General features: G+C 36.3%; 10 protein-coding genes and 1 non-coding gene across 11 annotated transcripts; 4 read left to right on the top strand and 7 right to left on the bottom strand.

Moving 5' to 3' along the window:
- Nucleotides 1-123: 123 nt before the first annotated feature.
- ATP19 (F1F0 ATP synthase subunit k) lies at nt 124-321 on the top strand (the record flags this gene model as incomplete). The annotated part of the gene is made up of 1 exon (XM_003674940.1): nt 124-321. One exon carries the CDS (start codon nt 124-126, stop codon nt 319-321), a length of 198 nt encoding a protein of 65 aa, XP_003674988.1.
- A 166-nt stretch (nt 322-487) lies between these two features.
- Nucleotides 488-1,369, bottom strand: BRX1 (ribosome biogenesis protein BRX1; the record flags this gene model as incomplete). Its single annotated transcript, XM_003674939.1, has 1 exon — nt 488-1,369. The coding sequence occupies one exon, from the start codon at nt 1,367-1,369 to the stop codon at nt 488-490; it is 882 nt and encodes a 293-aa protein (XP_003674987.1).
- A 304-nt stretch (nt 1,370-1,673) lies between these two features.
- On the bottom strand, nt 1,674-5,495 carry NCAS0B05300 (uncharacterized protein; the record flags this gene model as incomplete). The annotated part of the gene is made up of 1 exon (XM_003674938.1): nt 1,674-5,495. The coding sequence occupies one exon, from the start codon at nt 5,493-5,495 to the stop codon at nt 1,674-1,676; it is 3,822 nt and encodes a 1,273-aa protein (XP_003674986.1).
- Nucleotides 5,496-5,820: 325 nt separating this feature from the next.
- On the bottom strand, nt 5,821-5,916 carry NCAS0Btrna12K. Its single transcript has 2 exons — nt 5,879-5,916; nt 5,821-5,857 (listed from the first exon to the last, which is right to left on the bottom strand). It is a non-coding gene; the product is annotated as a tRNA-Lys (tRNA).
- Nucleotides 5,917-6,380: 464 nt separating this feature from the next.
- Nucleotides 6,381-6,848, top strand: NCAS0B05290 (uncharacterized protein; the record flags this gene model as incomplete). Its single annotated transcript, XM_003674937.1, has 1 exon — nt 6,381-6,848. The coding sequence occupies one exon, from the start codon at nt 6,381-6,383 to the stop codon at nt 6,846-6,848; it is 468 nt and encodes a 155-aa protein (XP_003674985.1).
- A 141-nt stretch (nt 6,849-6,989) lies between these two features.
- Nucleotides 6,990-7,898, bottom strand: DSC2 (Dsc2p; the record flags this gene model as incomplete). Its single annotated transcript, XM_003674936.1, has 1 exon — nt 6,990-7,898. One exon carries the CDS (start codon nt 7,896-7,898, stop codon nt 6,990-6,992), a length of 909 nt encoding a protein of 302 aa, XP_003674984.1.
- A 617-nt stretch (nt 7,899-8,515) lies between these two features.
- Nucleotides 8,516-8,824, bottom strand: NCAS0B05270 (uncharacterized protein; the record flags this gene model as incomplete). Its single annotated transcript, XM_003674935.1, has 1 exon — nt 8,516-8,824. One exon carries the CDS (start codon nt 8,822-8,824, stop codon nt 8,516-8,518), a length of 309 nt encoding a protein of 102 aa, XP_003674983.1.
- Nucleotides 8,825-9,158: 334 nt separating this feature from the next.
- Nucleotides 9,159-10,964, top strand: PEX8 (Pex8p; the record flags this gene model as incomplete). Its single annotated transcript, XM_003674934.1, has 1 exon — nt 9,159-10,964. The coding sequence occupies one exon, from the start codon at nt 9,159-9,161 to the stop codon at nt 10,962-10,964; it is 1,806 nt and encodes a 601-aa protein (XP_003674982.1).
- Nucleotides 10,965-11,091: 127 nt separating this feature from the next.
- Nucleotides 11,092-11,550, bottom strand: SMD1 (mRNA splicing protein SMD1; the record flags this gene model as incomplete). Its single annotated transcript, XM_003674933.1, has 1 exon — nt 11,092-11,550. The coding sequence occupies one exon, from the start codon at nt 11,548-11,550 to the stop codon at nt 11,092-11,094; it is 459 nt and encodes a 152-aa protein (XP_003674981.1).
- Nucleotides 11,551-11,980: 430 nt separating this feature from the next.
- Nucleotides 11,981-13,270, bottom strand: UPF3 (Upf3p; the record flags this gene model as incomplete). The annotated part of the gene is made up of 1 exon (XM_003674932.1): nt 11,981-13,270. One exon carries the CDS (start codon nt 13,268-13,270, stop codon nt 11,981-11,983), a length of 1,290 nt encoding a protein of 429 aa, XP_003674980.1.
- A 203-nt stretch (nt 13,271-13,473) lies between these two features.
- Nucleotides 13,474-14,892, top strand: THP1 (Thp1p; the record flags this gene model as incomplete). The annotated part of the gene is made up of 1 exon (XM_003674931.1): nt 13,474-14,892. One exon carries the CDS (start codon nt 13,474-13,476, stop codon nt 14,890-14,892), a length of 1,419 nt encoding a protein of 472 aa, XP_003674979.1.
- Nucleotides 14,893-14,947: the final 55 nt, after the last annotated feature.

Below are 14,947 nucleotides of genomic sequence, written 5' to 3'. Positions count from 1 at the left end.
AGGTTTCTCGAACTTTAAAGATACCAGTTCATTTATAGTTCACAAATTCGAATATTTACTTCAATATATCTTGATTGTCGAGCCTAATCAATAATCCAAAACGAAATCCAACCATAGAACAAGATGGCCAATACATATGAAATAATGGGAAGAGTTATCCAACCTCATCAGTTGGCTGTTGCAACTATCGGTGCAGTAGCCCTTATTGCTCTACCTAACCCTTTTGCTTGTAAGAAGGAGAAAGTAGCAGAGATCAAAGGTAAGTCACCTGAGGAAGACAAATTTATTAAAGAATATCTGGAAGCGCATAAACTAAAGTAAATAAGCTAAATCCACGCGAAAGGGAAACCAACTATATATCTATATTCATAAAGATTTAATAAATGACAAAAGTTATAGTAACTACTTCTGACCCTTAATAAAATTACATTATTTGATGCTTATTATTAGGCTATACTGTACAATTCCTATTAAGATTTAGTGTTAATTATTCTTTAAATAATACCTCGTTTGATAATGGATCAGCAGCTAGAATATTCTCCCTCTTCTTCAATTTTCTTTCAACTGCAGCTTCGGATCTGGCCTTAGCTTCATTAGCGGCTTGTTGTTTCATTTGAGCTCTAACGACATTTGGAGAAACATATTGTTTGTTTTCATAAATCTTTGGACCACCAAACGAACCTTCAAGAATCAAAATAGTAGTCATGACAAATCTTGGACCAATTTCAACTAAAGATAGTTCTTCTTGTTGCCCTTCTTCATACTCATCCTTATTTCTTGCGGCATGGGATATTTCATACGTTCTAACCCATATTTTGTCGTCAACAATACTGAAAGACATGACATGATCAATAAATGGCTTCACCTTTCTGGCATTTGGAGGAACACCGAAATTATGAATTAGTAATTCTTTGATCAACTGATAATGTGGAGAAGAAGAAAATCTGTGATCAAACGATAGAACAGGACGGGATCCCTTCAAACAGTTACCAGTAAAGTTCAGTTCATCCATAGTATGCAAATTTTGGATATAGAACTTAATGGTTGGCCCATTTGGTGGTTTAGATAACCATAGGTATAAATCTTTATGCTTTCTGGCTTCGAAGAACAGAATATTGTTACAGTTGTATAATTCTGCAATTTCATTTAATTGTTGTAAATCCTTCTTGGTATCTAACTTTGGTTCCTTTCTTGAATGTGGTAATAAAGAATTCAAATCTTGGATTAAATGACGATGTCTAAAGTTCACACCTCTACTAGAGATCAACAATGTACGTTGTTTGTTCATGAACTGTTTTCCATCCTGTTGCTTCTTATCTGAACGGTTATCACTCTTTTTGCCAGTCAAGGCCTTGAATATGGAAGACATGTCTATTTGTTACTTCTAATGTCGAATGATCGTCAAACTTCTCAAAACTGAATCTTTACCTAGTTCGAACTATTGCCCATCTCAAATACTATTCTAAATTTCTGCTCATCGCTTAATTTTTTTTTCAAAAATTTTCAATATCGTTTTCTACGCAGAGTTTACTGGCGAGCGACACAACATTGAAATATAAACGTATAGCACTGTCATATTTGATGACATTCTTTGTCTTGAAATGCTTCTATATTCTATAAACTGTTATATGATAAATTGACCATAAGAAAAATAAGAAAGTGTCCTTTCTCACTCACCATTTTATCCACTCTAATTTAGCCTTTAGGATAAAAAATGCGATGAGACGATAGATAATGGCAACACAAATGATAACTCCCAGATATTTTTGAGTATCTGCTACCAAAGCATATGCTTCTAAGACGGATTTCCCATTCGGCATTTGACATGTTCCATCAGGATTCATCCCTCCGTCATTACAAGTCAGTTTCATTGATTCAGGGAATGCATAGTTGATGATAATTGCAGAGGTGTATCCAACAGGATTCAAATAATTTACCCCTTTCAACACCCTAGGCATGTGTAGCGACATTAAACCAGACATCTGAGTACCAATGGATAAGATGACCGATATACAATTAACCACAAAACCAGGTCTTTCAAAGAATGTATTAGTCATAATTCCAAGTGCTTCACCACATGATGTTACCACAAATGAACAGTACACTGTAACAAAGAAATTTGCGGCAGTTCTTGGTAACCCACAGGCAAGGACAGTAAACACTGCATACATTACTGACGCCAACAGGGAAAGTGGTAGCTCTAATGTCAAATATGCCAGGAAAAATGGACCAATACCATAGACATTATCGTCATATTCAGTATAGAAATAATCCCTTTCAGTTGGATAGCATGCCAAATTGGCAAGCATACCAACAAAATATAATGCTGTCGACTCTTGGGCTAAACCTAATCTATTACTTATACTCGTATAGTTATGCTTCAATGGAGCAAAAAATAATGCAAATATAGCACCAAGTCCCGGGATTTGTGCAATTCTAGCCATTAAAGAATCAAAATTTCTTGTTGTCGTTATGAATTGCCTCCTCACATTTACAACGTATGCAAGCCATGAGGCACATGGTTTCCTTACACAATCACCATATTCGAGTAAAAATGTCTCATGAGACATTTCATTTTTCTCGTCCATTGGTGTATTAAATGAGTATCTATTTGAATGTTCCTTCCATGATGTCAAAATGTTTTCCACTCTAGTCTTAGAAGTATATTCATTTTGATCATTTTGAGTATTAATGGAAATTAAATCCAAAAAGAAATCGGCAACGTTAGTAAATTCGGGGCAATCATAACCCAATGATGCAAAATATTCAATCATTTCATTTGGCGATCCATTAAATGCAGTCCTACCAGATTTAGCTAGTAACAGCACATTACCAAATTGTTTAAATAATTCAGATCTTGGTTGATGAATGGTAATAATAATTGTCTTACCATACTCTACTGATAATTTCTTTAAGATTTCCAAAATTGTTGCGGATGTAAAACTGTCTAGACCTGATGTTGGTTCATCTAATAGAACGATTGGTGGATCATTTAATAATTGGATACCCATTGTGACTCTTCTCTTTTCCCCACCACTAATACCTTTAATAAATTCGTTACCAATAATATTATTCTCACAATGTTTTAAACCTAACGCTCTAATCAATTCATCTGATTTTATAACTCTTTGCTCTTCAGTTAAGTTATGTAATCTTAAATCAGCTGCGAATTTAAAAGTTTCACGAACTGTCAATTTGGCTAACAGATGATCATCATCTTGTGATACATATGAACAAACATTTTTGAACATTTCCTCCGAAATTTGAACATCATTAAACATAATGGATCCAGTGGTTGCAAATTTGGCAAAGAATGATGATTCAATTCTACCTGACACTAAATTCAATAGGGTGGATTTACCTGAACCTGACGGTCCCATAATGGCATTGATCATCCCAGGTTTAAATGTAGCATTAATAGATTGTAAAATCTGTTTTGACTGATGGTGGTATAATCCTGTTTTGATATCACTGAAAAACGTTAAATAGTCAACTTCTAAATCAATATCTTTCAATGTAATTGTAATTTCTGAAGTGGATCCACTTCTTGACTCGATATCTATATCAGTTTCCTTTGTCAAACTTGCAAATGGATCCAAACTTTCTTTTGTAGCTTCATCTTTCTTGGATATCTTCTTTGTTTTAGATTTAATTTCACCTTGAAGGGTAATATCCACTTTATTAATGTATAATATAAGCAAGGCCACAGCATAGTATCCAATAACCCAACAGAATAGAATGACTGCTGGTACTGTTTTCCAATGAAGGGGGAACCCAAACGTTTTCACAATTTCATTCCCCATACAGGATTCAGGATCGTCTGAAGTACAAAAATTATCTGAAAATGTATTCGACAATAAAGTACCGAACCCATACCAAGTGAACCCTATATATTTCGTCCAACGCACGTAAACGGGCATTACTTTAGCGTTAACGAAGAACCCACAACTCATTGATAATAAGGTAAAACTTAAATTACCCACTAGAGATGCCTTTGAGAAATCTCTAGATACTGCTACAGAAACCATAGCTAATCCTGAACAACATAGTTGTGATAAGAAATTAATGGAAAATTGGAAGAAAAATTTACCAGCATTTGCCTCCAACCCCCACATAAAGTAAGTAATCGATGTGAATAACAGTATCATCATAATGTCATCAGAAAAAAATAACGATAATTTTCTTGCTGTCATAAATGCCACGGGAGTAACAGATCCCTCAGCTCTTTCACGATCATAGAGTGCGATATCTTGTTCACATAGACGGTATGTGTCGAAAAGAAGATATAGATAACATTGAACCACCACGGACGCATATAAACAAGACGTTATGGTTCTTAAGCCACCTGTGGTAGTCTTATCAGGTTTATAATAAACCCATCCCACAATGGCACCCATGACTATAGGTTCACCAAACGTTGCTATGAGCGTTACATAATCGTTGGTATTCAATTTATAGTTCCTTCTTGTCAACACTGCAACTTGTTTCCAATATGATAATTGATTGGACATATTTTCCACTTCAATTTCTCTGGAGGTATCTACCGGTTTAAAATTCAATGTGTTTGTTTCGTAGTCTTTCCATGCTTCCACTAATGATTCTAATCGTTTTGACGTTTCATCTTGAGCGGAATCTGATCTTCCGTCTACACTGGATATATCAATGAAATAGTCAGCAGGGTTAACTAGTTGCGGTACTTTATATCCTAGTTTGTCGAAATAAGGTATAGTATTTGGCATCTTGTCACAATAGACGACTTTCCCTTTGGAAAGGATACAAACTTGATCCAACAAAAATAAGATATCTGATCTTGGTTGATGAATGGACATGATGAACGTTCTTCCATCCTCCTTTGCTAATTTCTTCAAAGTCTTAACGACAAGATATGCTGAATAAGCGTCCAGTCCCGTGGTGGGTTCATCCAAGAACATTATCGAAGGGTTTGAAATCATTTGAGTCCCGACTGATAGACGTCTCTTCTCTCCACCCGAGAGTCCCCTATGTGTATTATCTCCCACGAGCGTCTCTGCACAGTCTTTCAACCCCAGTTCATGAATCAACTGATCCACTACTAATTTCTTCTCTTCTTTGGATCGATCCAATTTTAAATCAGCCGCATACATTAGTGTTTCTCTACATGTCAACCTAGCTGAAAGAACATCCTGTTGTGGTAAATATGCCATTTTCACATGATCTTGCACTTCCTGCTCTTGCTCACTGTCCCTCTGTGGTTTCTCCTCCAAGATATAATGTATATCCCCGTCCGTCTTCAGTCCACCGCTTATCTTGGACGCCAGGACATTCAACAACGTAGTCTTCCCAGACCCTGACCCACCCATGACAGCCATCACAGACCCACTGGGGAGGTCCAAAGAGAATGAATTGACCAGCACGGTGTCTGTCTTGGAGGCAATGATGGAGAGATCCCTTACATGAAGCCCGATTGGCGGGACCATGGATAGCGATAAGCTGTTCTCTAGCATCTCGGTAGCCATCTTCGCTTGTTGGATAATGCTAGTTTGATGCAGATAAAGTGATGAAAGATGGGATGTGGTTGCCCTATTTGGAGATGTATAATTTGTCAGTCAGTCATTGTTCATTTACTGCAAAGTTTTTGTTTTTCGATGCCTGGACACGCGGAGACGTTTTCTCGTATACGTTCAGTAAAGTGTCAAACAACCTCGTTTGAGTGCAATGACAGATGGTAATGAATGACACCTCTGTTTTGGATATACATGAGAGTTGGACAATTGTTTTTCATTTAAACAACTGGGAGAACAATGGGGGTTGAATTGAAAGAGAGAGCAAAAAAGAAAGAAACTCCTCATAGGGGGTTCGAACCCCTGACATTTCGGTATCCTTGGTTTAAGACAAATGCTTAAAAGCCGAACGCTCTACCAACTGAGCTAACAAGGATGAGTTTCTTGCTGGAAACTGCTTACTCTTCACTACAGATTGGGTGGTGACAAGCATTCATTGGTCGGGATAATGAGTGCTATAAGGCTAAACCAATAGGAATGGGGTAGCAATAGCAAAGTTGTATCAATATGGGATTTGTGGACTCGAAAATGGAGAAAGTGGTTACCTAGACTGATTGATTTTGGCAGTTAAAAGTTAAGGGCAGAATTTGGTGGAAATACACGAACGCATGACAAACGACAAAAGTTCTTAAACTGGTAACCCTTAAGGAGTAGCGTTCCAATTAAGCTTCATTAAACAACATCCAAAAGTTTGAGTGCTCCTTTAAGGTTAGTAGTTAGTTATTTTATGTCGCGACGCTTTTTCAGGAATTTCAAATAATTGACATTAAAACTTGCCCATCTCTACTACTACCTTCCCCTTTACTGGTCAATTTACATAGAGAGCAAAGCAAGACAACCATGAAATTCACTCTGAAATACTTTATCGTTTCTCTACTGACCCTAACAACTCATTTTGTGTTCGCTGATCCTTCTTTGGAGACTCCACCTACAGATATAGTGAAGGAAAGAACACCTCAATTCCCATGGTACACGGCAATGGCAACTGTCCTACGAGGAAGATACGTCTATGCAAATGTGGAACCACCCACTTGGGCCAATTTGGTATGGTGGGCAGGATTGACTGCTGATGATGGTGGGTTACTCGATACTTGGGAAGACCTTGAGAGCGCATATAATTTCTGTAATGGACTTTGGGATAAGCATGAAATATGTATTGAAAGCTCCACTAAGGCCATGAAGAGTGTAGTTCAGATTTTGATAATGTGCCTCATTGGATGGTATTCAACAACTTTTGTTGCCGTGATAAGAGATACCAACCTGAATAAGAAGAATTTGCAAGCACGTCAAGCTAAAAAGCAACAATAGTGAATTATCAATTACCATTCTTTCTATGTATATAATAATTTAAGATATAGTATAATATATTATCCACCTCCTCCATCACAAAATTGGTATTGTCATTGCTTAAATGTGGTATATATATATATATAATGCGTTAAAATGACTCTATCTTCTAAAAGTATCCAAGAATTGAACCCCCAATGGACGAATTGGTTCATCTCCAGTATTTTCTTCATCTCCCAGAGAACTATTTGTGCCTCCCAAAATGGTATTGGAATCATTTGCTAAAAGTGGGGTCCTTGACCCATTATCCTGGCCCATGTGGTGGGGGTCCTCTGATATTTGGACCAGACTCCTCACCACATGTGAACCTCTTGAATTAACACGATTGAAGAGTAATTTATTAATGAAGGGCAATCTAAAGGTATCTACACCGGGCAATAATCCCTTCTCCATAAACACACCACACAACCAACTTACAAACCCACATATTATTCCTACCAAACCTTGATTTAAACATAACAAAAAGCATAATGAATTTAATAAAAATTGGTCATTCAATTTCAACTCCATTTGTTTGTTCCCTTTATCTTCACTGCTGAAAAGAGGCTGTGTCAATAAAACATTGAATTCGTACACCTGTGGAGTATATTCTTTGTAAAAATGGAACAATGCCAGAACGACAGGTAGCGTTCCCGTTGGGTATCTGTTCCATATTGTCCATGGAATTGTCCAATTAACTAATAGGTTCAGAGACGATATCAATATGGTTGTATATATGTATGTCAAGGCGATAACACTGATATATTTGAAGGATCCCATTACTCTCTCTAAATTACGGAGTTGATACCATATTAAGATGAGAAGAATCACATCTGTCTCATTCACTGCTGCAAGTTGAAATATCAGTAACTTGTAATATTGATGGTATTCTGAGAGGAATGGACTATAGCTTGTGTAGAAGACATATTTGTAACTGGATATTGCGGCCAATAAGGGGATTAAACCGGTGATTACCATAGCAAATTTGGTTACGGGGAACGCTGAAAGACCAGCAGGAGCATCCACAGACATGTTGAGATATAGATATATTGGGTATGCTCTTCAGGCTAATCGATCCTTTGTCTAGTTATGTTCTTACTATGTCAATTGTAGTTGAAACGTCAGATTTTGTTTAATACGCCCTGTGATAAAATCGCATTTCGCTTCTAAACAACGAACCTTATATACAAATTACATCGCTTCATACATATCTATTCTTGAAATTTAGGTAAATAATTGAATTGCCAATTTTGTGCAAATACAACATTTAACAAAACCTATTGAAACTATATTGTCCTGTAATAATAAGGGGGGGTTGCTAATATTTTGATTTTGAAATGTCTCCACCTCATGAATACTTAAGTTCTTTTTAATTTTAATCACTATATGCAATCGGTTAATGACGTCCAGCGGTTAGAAGAATGATAGAAGAGATAATTGATATATAGAACTTCTTTTAAAAATCTTTTTTTATTAGCTACGAAGGTTTCAAAAAATGAAATGTATAAAATTCTTCATAATTATCCAAAGTAAGAAAGTTAAAGAATTAAATAATGGTATATTTTTAACATTACTAAATAATAATATGTCAACTAACACCTACATAAACTTTTCCAAAGTATCCAAACAAATAAGAAAACAACTATTCATTAATAAGAGTCTTTCTTTGACTCGAACATTTCATCCACACAAAAATACCTTCTTGTCCTAATATGTGACGTATAACATGGAATAAAAGAGCTATAAGTCCTACGGTCAAACCATAAAGTCTGTTGTTCTGCCTTTGTCCTGGCCACTCCAGCCACTCCCCCAGCACGTTCCAGTTCCAATTCTGCATAAGCCTTGTCCCATTCCTGTTTACACCATATTAAATAGTCGGACTTGACGTCTTCTTTCAATTTTATAATCTCGGTGTAAGGTAAAATTGGCCATTTGCTAAAATCAATTTTTTGGGACATTGCTATTTGTTGCTGGTATTTTTGGTTAGTGATTGGTTGCTGGAGAGAGCAAAAGTGACCTTGTGAGAGTGCAAGTCGACCTTATACTCACATCAAGAAATTATGTCGAACCTTTTTTCTGGCACTTAAGGGATCGTCGTAGAAAGACACCGACGGATTAGGTAAGCGGGGTACAGTTGAAATTTCACAGTGATTATACCATCTCTCTTCTGGATAAGTAACGGCTGCCTCGAGTTGGAGTTGGAGTTGGAGTTTGAATTGGAAGCTATAGGAATCAGCAAATACTAGACTGATCCAAGAAGCTAGAAACTTACCTTGTGTCAATTAGGAAGGTATGAACGCTACCCAAAGTAATGACATTGCCGTAGATAACCTCATCAGAACACTAAGAACAAACCCTACCACTTTGACGAAGGAAGCCATCTCGGTAACTATCCACAATTCAGTTTACTACATACCAAGAATAAGGCAAATACGACAACTGCGACTTCTCGTTCATTCTTTCTTCGAAACGGAATTATGGAACCGTGACATTGATATCTTAGAGCTACAGACAGCTGCCCAATCTATTTTCCAATGGAAATTGGAAATCTCAGAACCAGTGATACCTCTCTATGACTTCTATAATGTTTGGGAAGAATGTATTGCTAACGTTAAAAAATGGACCCTTGTAAAATTATCAATCTTAAGTGGGATCCTTGTCACAAGAGACCTCTTTTCTACTTTACAAAGATCAATCTTCATTGATGGAACGGGAAATGTCATAAAATTATACATCAAATGGAGACAAATATTCTTTATACCCATCTTCACTCAATTCATAAACAATATAGAGAATAAACCAATGGCTTACGTGGATTTATTGGTGATGCTGTATTCTCCTCTAAGTGTCTTCTCTGATAATAAACTTCACAATATACCTTGGAATTTAATCTCAGAAGCATCTGTTAGGTTGATAATTGAATATACCATTAATCATAAAGAGAATGATGCTACGTTCCTGGCAAGGAATTTAAATCAAGTGGCAAGGACGTTCTCAATTTCGGTAGAACAAAACGATATCTCAGCCATAGCTCAAACAGTAAACCAGTTAAGTAAGACGTGCTATGATCTCTCTTCAAGAGAGTCAAATGCACACGAAGGTAAGATTCAGAAGGATTACGCCGGGAAGTATTACTTTAATGTATTTGTTTCTGTTGTAATGGTTCTCAAAGGATGTTTAGAAAGATCACGCCAAATTTCAAACAAAGTAAACAACCCATTGAATACACGATTGTATCATCAGAATCTTATGTGCCTATTTTATTTAAATTTTATTGCGCTTGATGTGGGAACTATTGATTTTGAAATGTATGAATACGTTTATGAAGTCTCATGCAGTGGAATCGAGCTTTTTGTAAATCAGAGTCGTGATTCACAGTCATTAGCATATTATACACATATTTTAAACACCATGAAAGGGAATATTTGGTTTCAAGGCCCTCAAACAAAAGTGGATACTTCGAAATTATTATTCTTATTAGGTTTTATTGAACGTACCATTGGGAAGATGAACAAAATTACACCTACTTTTTTCACTGAGATAATTGAGCCGCTACAATTGCAGTGTATGAAGTCATCTAGTCCTGCTATAACAGAATCCATCCATAGTATGAATCTGGCGTTATTTGATAATGTTGTATCAGGGAAGTCGCTACTGGTTTGGTTGACAGAATACTATATGAAATATATCAATTTAAGTATTACTCAATATCTTGATGGAAAAATTACTGACCTCCAATTAATACTGATTTATCAAAGACTAGGTTCCAAATTACCAACCTTACAAACATTTGACAAGGATCTCTCCCGAAAAGTTTTGCATTTTACATACTTTAAAATTGTGAATTGTTCACCAAATGAACTAGAAGAACAGGCGAATCTAACTAAATGCATGATGTTTCTTTTACCATTTATTACTGAGAAATACAAAGTGGACTGGTTAAATAACATTAAAGAACTGATAACTACACTAAAGTTCAATAAAAACCAATATAATGAATTGGTTTTTACCCTCTGGGACGTTATATCCTCTATTAAATCAGACACATGTCTGAGATGGTGGTATATTCATAGAGTTCATATCCAGGGTTCGCTTTAATCAAAAAAATATATTCATTAAGTTTTTTTTTTTTTAATTCATTATTAACGTTACAATAGCTGATCTCAATTTTATTAAATATGCACTTACAGAATCATGTAAACAACTTTCTATAATTACATATATTTCAGAGTGCCCTTTTTACTCTCTTCGCGGCATTCCCACCAAACTCTCTTTTCCTTTTCTTGTTACTATCATCTGTTACTTGTCCTGTTCTCCTCAACTTATTTAGTTGTACCTCGTCCACAAGTAAACTATCTAAATTCAAGGAATCAGGTAGTATTATCTGTCTAATGGTATTCCCACGAATATTGATATATTGTAAAGAAGTAGTCCTTCCAGCATTACTATTACTGGATGAATCCGTACTCGTTTCGCCATTAGTTAAATATACGGAAGCCATAGCAATGGGGCCAGCCGATACACCATGTGAACTGTTGTGAGGTAGTGATAATTTGACATCTGTTAGAGTGGCATTCATCTGAGGGGATACCGTCTGGAGGGTTCCCCAAACTGTCGTACCATTTTTCAATTCTATAGTTACTTGTTCATTGCGCAATTTTTTTAAAAAATTTACTAGCTTCATTGATTAGAATGTGAGGTGATAACGAATGGTTTTGTGTGTTACTACTGTGGTTCAACTTCTAGTGTTTGCAATAAAATTGCATCTTCTCATTAAGTATTTAGCATGGAATTACATCTTTTCAATATTTTTGAATTTCATGAAAAATTGAATGACCGGGTAGAAAAGTAATCGTCAAGTAGGAAATATATATAACAACTAGTTAACGCAATATATCGTGTGCTATATAGAGTTATGTGTACTTTTACACGATGTATGATATACCATTTAGTTCCACCAATTATCCATAAAAATGGCCCCTTACTCTATAATATGCTCAACATTTCGATGCGGGATCATGACTAAAAGAGCAATAGGTTTGCATTTACTTGATCCAGTGCCAAAGTACCAGGAATTAACCCAGAGATCAGTACATTCATTAAGTATAAATGTATCAGGTATCTTGTTTCAAAATGCGGATGGGCTTCGGTTGCTTTTGTTTGCTTGGTTCTAAGGCATCGGCAGGCGGTTTTGTTCTCTTGCTATCATTGACACTTGGTAATTGGGGCAGTTGTTTCTTCTTCTTTTCGCTTTTCTTTTTCAACCGCTCCTTTCTATCCAATTCTTGTTTCAGTCCAGCATCTAAAATGACAACATTATTATTCTTTGAGATGCCAACATCTTTCGGTGTGGCAAATGTAAGATTTCCTGTACCATTCACTGTAGTTGGAACAGAAGAAGCATCCTTCTTCCTTCTTGATCTCTTCTTTTTCTTCTTTGCTTTCTTCTCTGTTTCCACGGCAGTTCCCTCGATCTTTTCAGAAGATTTCTTCTTTTTAGGTGCCTTCTCTTTTTTAACACTACCTGCTAACCTCACCAACGCATCTTCCATTCTCATTTGTGTGGCTGCGTCAGAACGTTTCTTCTTACTCAATTCTTTGTTTTTGGACTTCAAAAAACTAAAATCGTCGTAAATATTCTTATCGTCAGCAGACTGTTCCAATCTTTCACAAAACATGTTAAATAACGGATCTTCGTTCAAAGTGCCACATAGCTTATCATCAGTGTCCTTCTTATCATCTGAAAGATATTTCTTCACATAAACACTACGTCTTAACATGGAAGGTTGTAAAACGATCACATTATATTTATTGTCTACAAAATTAATCCCAATCAACTTTTGGACAAATGAGTTCAATTGTGCAAGTTTTTCTTGTGGGAAATGAAAATATGCTCTCGAATTTACAGGTCTTTTAAACGGACGTGATGAATAATGTCCTGGAACAAAATACCAGGATTCGATGGAAAATAAAATGAAAAACTTTGGTCCCAGTTTTTCCTTTATTGTGCTCAAGAACCCTTCTTCAGTCAAATTTGGTGGTAATTGTCTTATTATCAACTTGATAGGATCCCTTTCCTTTTGCTTGAATTTGGATTTGGACTTCGATTTAGCCTTAGGTTTAGACTTTTGTTTAGGTCTTAATTTATTTGAACTATTTGTCGTGGTTTCACCAGATAATGTATTGTCGAGTGCAGGTTCGCTGGACTTGGCCCTTGCATTACCACGCTTCTTACGAGGGTTTGGTTTAGGGTTACCTACTGGTAATTCCATGCTTTCTGGGTTCGTTCTTGTCTCTTCATTTTTCTTCTTGCTATTAGGTCTTCTTCTTCTCCTACTGTTGCGAGATGAGCCGTTTTGCTTCAAACCACTCTCCATGATCACTGTGGGAGTAGTTTCCGACATGATGGATTGCTACGCAAATTGGTCTTCCTTTTCCACTTGTTCCCAAAGTTAACGTTCAACCAACTAACCGTAAATGAAATAATGTTGGAAATTTCATTTGGCCGTATTGATAGAAAAAAACACTAATCGTTACGAACATCACCACTTCTAACATCGCTAATTAGATTAGTATTTCGAGCATTTATAATATTAATCCATCACTAATGAATGGTTACACACTGAATGATTTTTTTAATCAGATTAATACGGGTGATTATGCTATTCTTACGCTAAATTTGCAATCGAATGGATCACAAGTAGCATCGTTACAGCAAGAATTACAGAATTATAAAGATAACAATCAATTAGACGAACTTATAGAACAGAAGGTAACAACGCCACATAAGAAGAGGAGATGGGCTCGTTTCAATATCATGATTCTTTCCTTTCTGAAATATTGCAGAGATCTGGATCCTTGGTCCCTTTCGTCCAGTTGTGATTTAATTATGGACTTCTACACAAATTTGACAAATTGTTTATTGGACGAATCATATAATTTGGAACCGTTATTGCCTCTGTTTTTGGAACAAACTGAATTGATTATTCCCATGGGGAGGAAACTAGATGAAAGTTATATGGAATTGGGCACTCGAGAAAATCAATTTCTCTCGTATTTATCCTCTGTGATTTCCAAATTATTTAATAGTATTAAGCCCAGTCATAGTGATGATGTCAATCAAAATAAACCAATGAAGATATCAGGGAAACAGAAGATACTTTTATTTTTGGTTAATAAATTGAATAATCTATATTTCAGAATTAACTCGCCGCAATTGTGTTCCAATATTTTCAAAAATTTTCCTCTAAAGAGCTCCACTAAGCAATTCAGTCAATTTAATTTTAAGGAACAATTGGAATATCGATTTCTTTTGGGAAAATATTACATGATTAATGGTAGAGTCAGTGATGCCTGGACACAATTCAATACCTCCTTTGCACAATTAATACTTATAGGTCAAACTAACAGACAGAGTGATCAGTGGTCCAGGAATGTGCAAAGAGTGTTACGGTTTTTGGTTCCCCTGGGAATTGTAGCGGGAAAATGCCCTCAATTTGATGGCAGATATGCTGAGTATTTGCAAAGACTAAAGATTAATTATCCAGAGTTGATTCAGGCAGTAACCACGGGGAACATGTTTGCAGTACATGGATGGTTACAAAGAAATGAATCATTACTAAGAAGAGATCATCTTTTGCTTTTACTACTAGAGAAACTGCCCATTGTCGTGTTCAGATTCCTGATAAAACGCCTATTAACAAATGTTATCGACGTGGAACAGGGCAATAGAATACCGTATTCGCTGGTACTACGAGGATTACAATACTCTGTGAGGATAGAAGCCTCAGATGCAGATCCAGTGACGATATATAACGGGATACACCATCCGGACACCGTAGAGAGTGCAGAGAACGTCCTGGTGACGCTAATCAACCTGGGATTCCTGCGAGCCAACTGTTTCCCACAGATGAAGCTCTGCGTGTTCCAGAAGAACACACCTGTGAAGGAGGTGATGCCTCGGGTGGATCAGAGGATTTCGTTGCAGTTCCCATTGAACCAGGATGATTCATGGTTGAGTTCTTGAATTTCGCGCCATCTGTATCGGCAGTTACATAGTCTATAATCTATAAAGGGATATC

Source organism: Naumovozyma castellii, chromosome 2, assembly GCF_000237345.1.
Source record: "Naumovozyma castellii chromosome 2, complete genome".
Classification (NCBI taxonomy): Eukaryota; Fungi; Ascomycota; class Saccharomycetes; order Saccharomycetales; family Saccharomycetaceae; genus Naumovozyma; species Naumovozyma castellii.
Note: the sequence above shows the minus strand (reverse complement) of the source record. Positions and strands in the feature narration are given on the sequence as shown.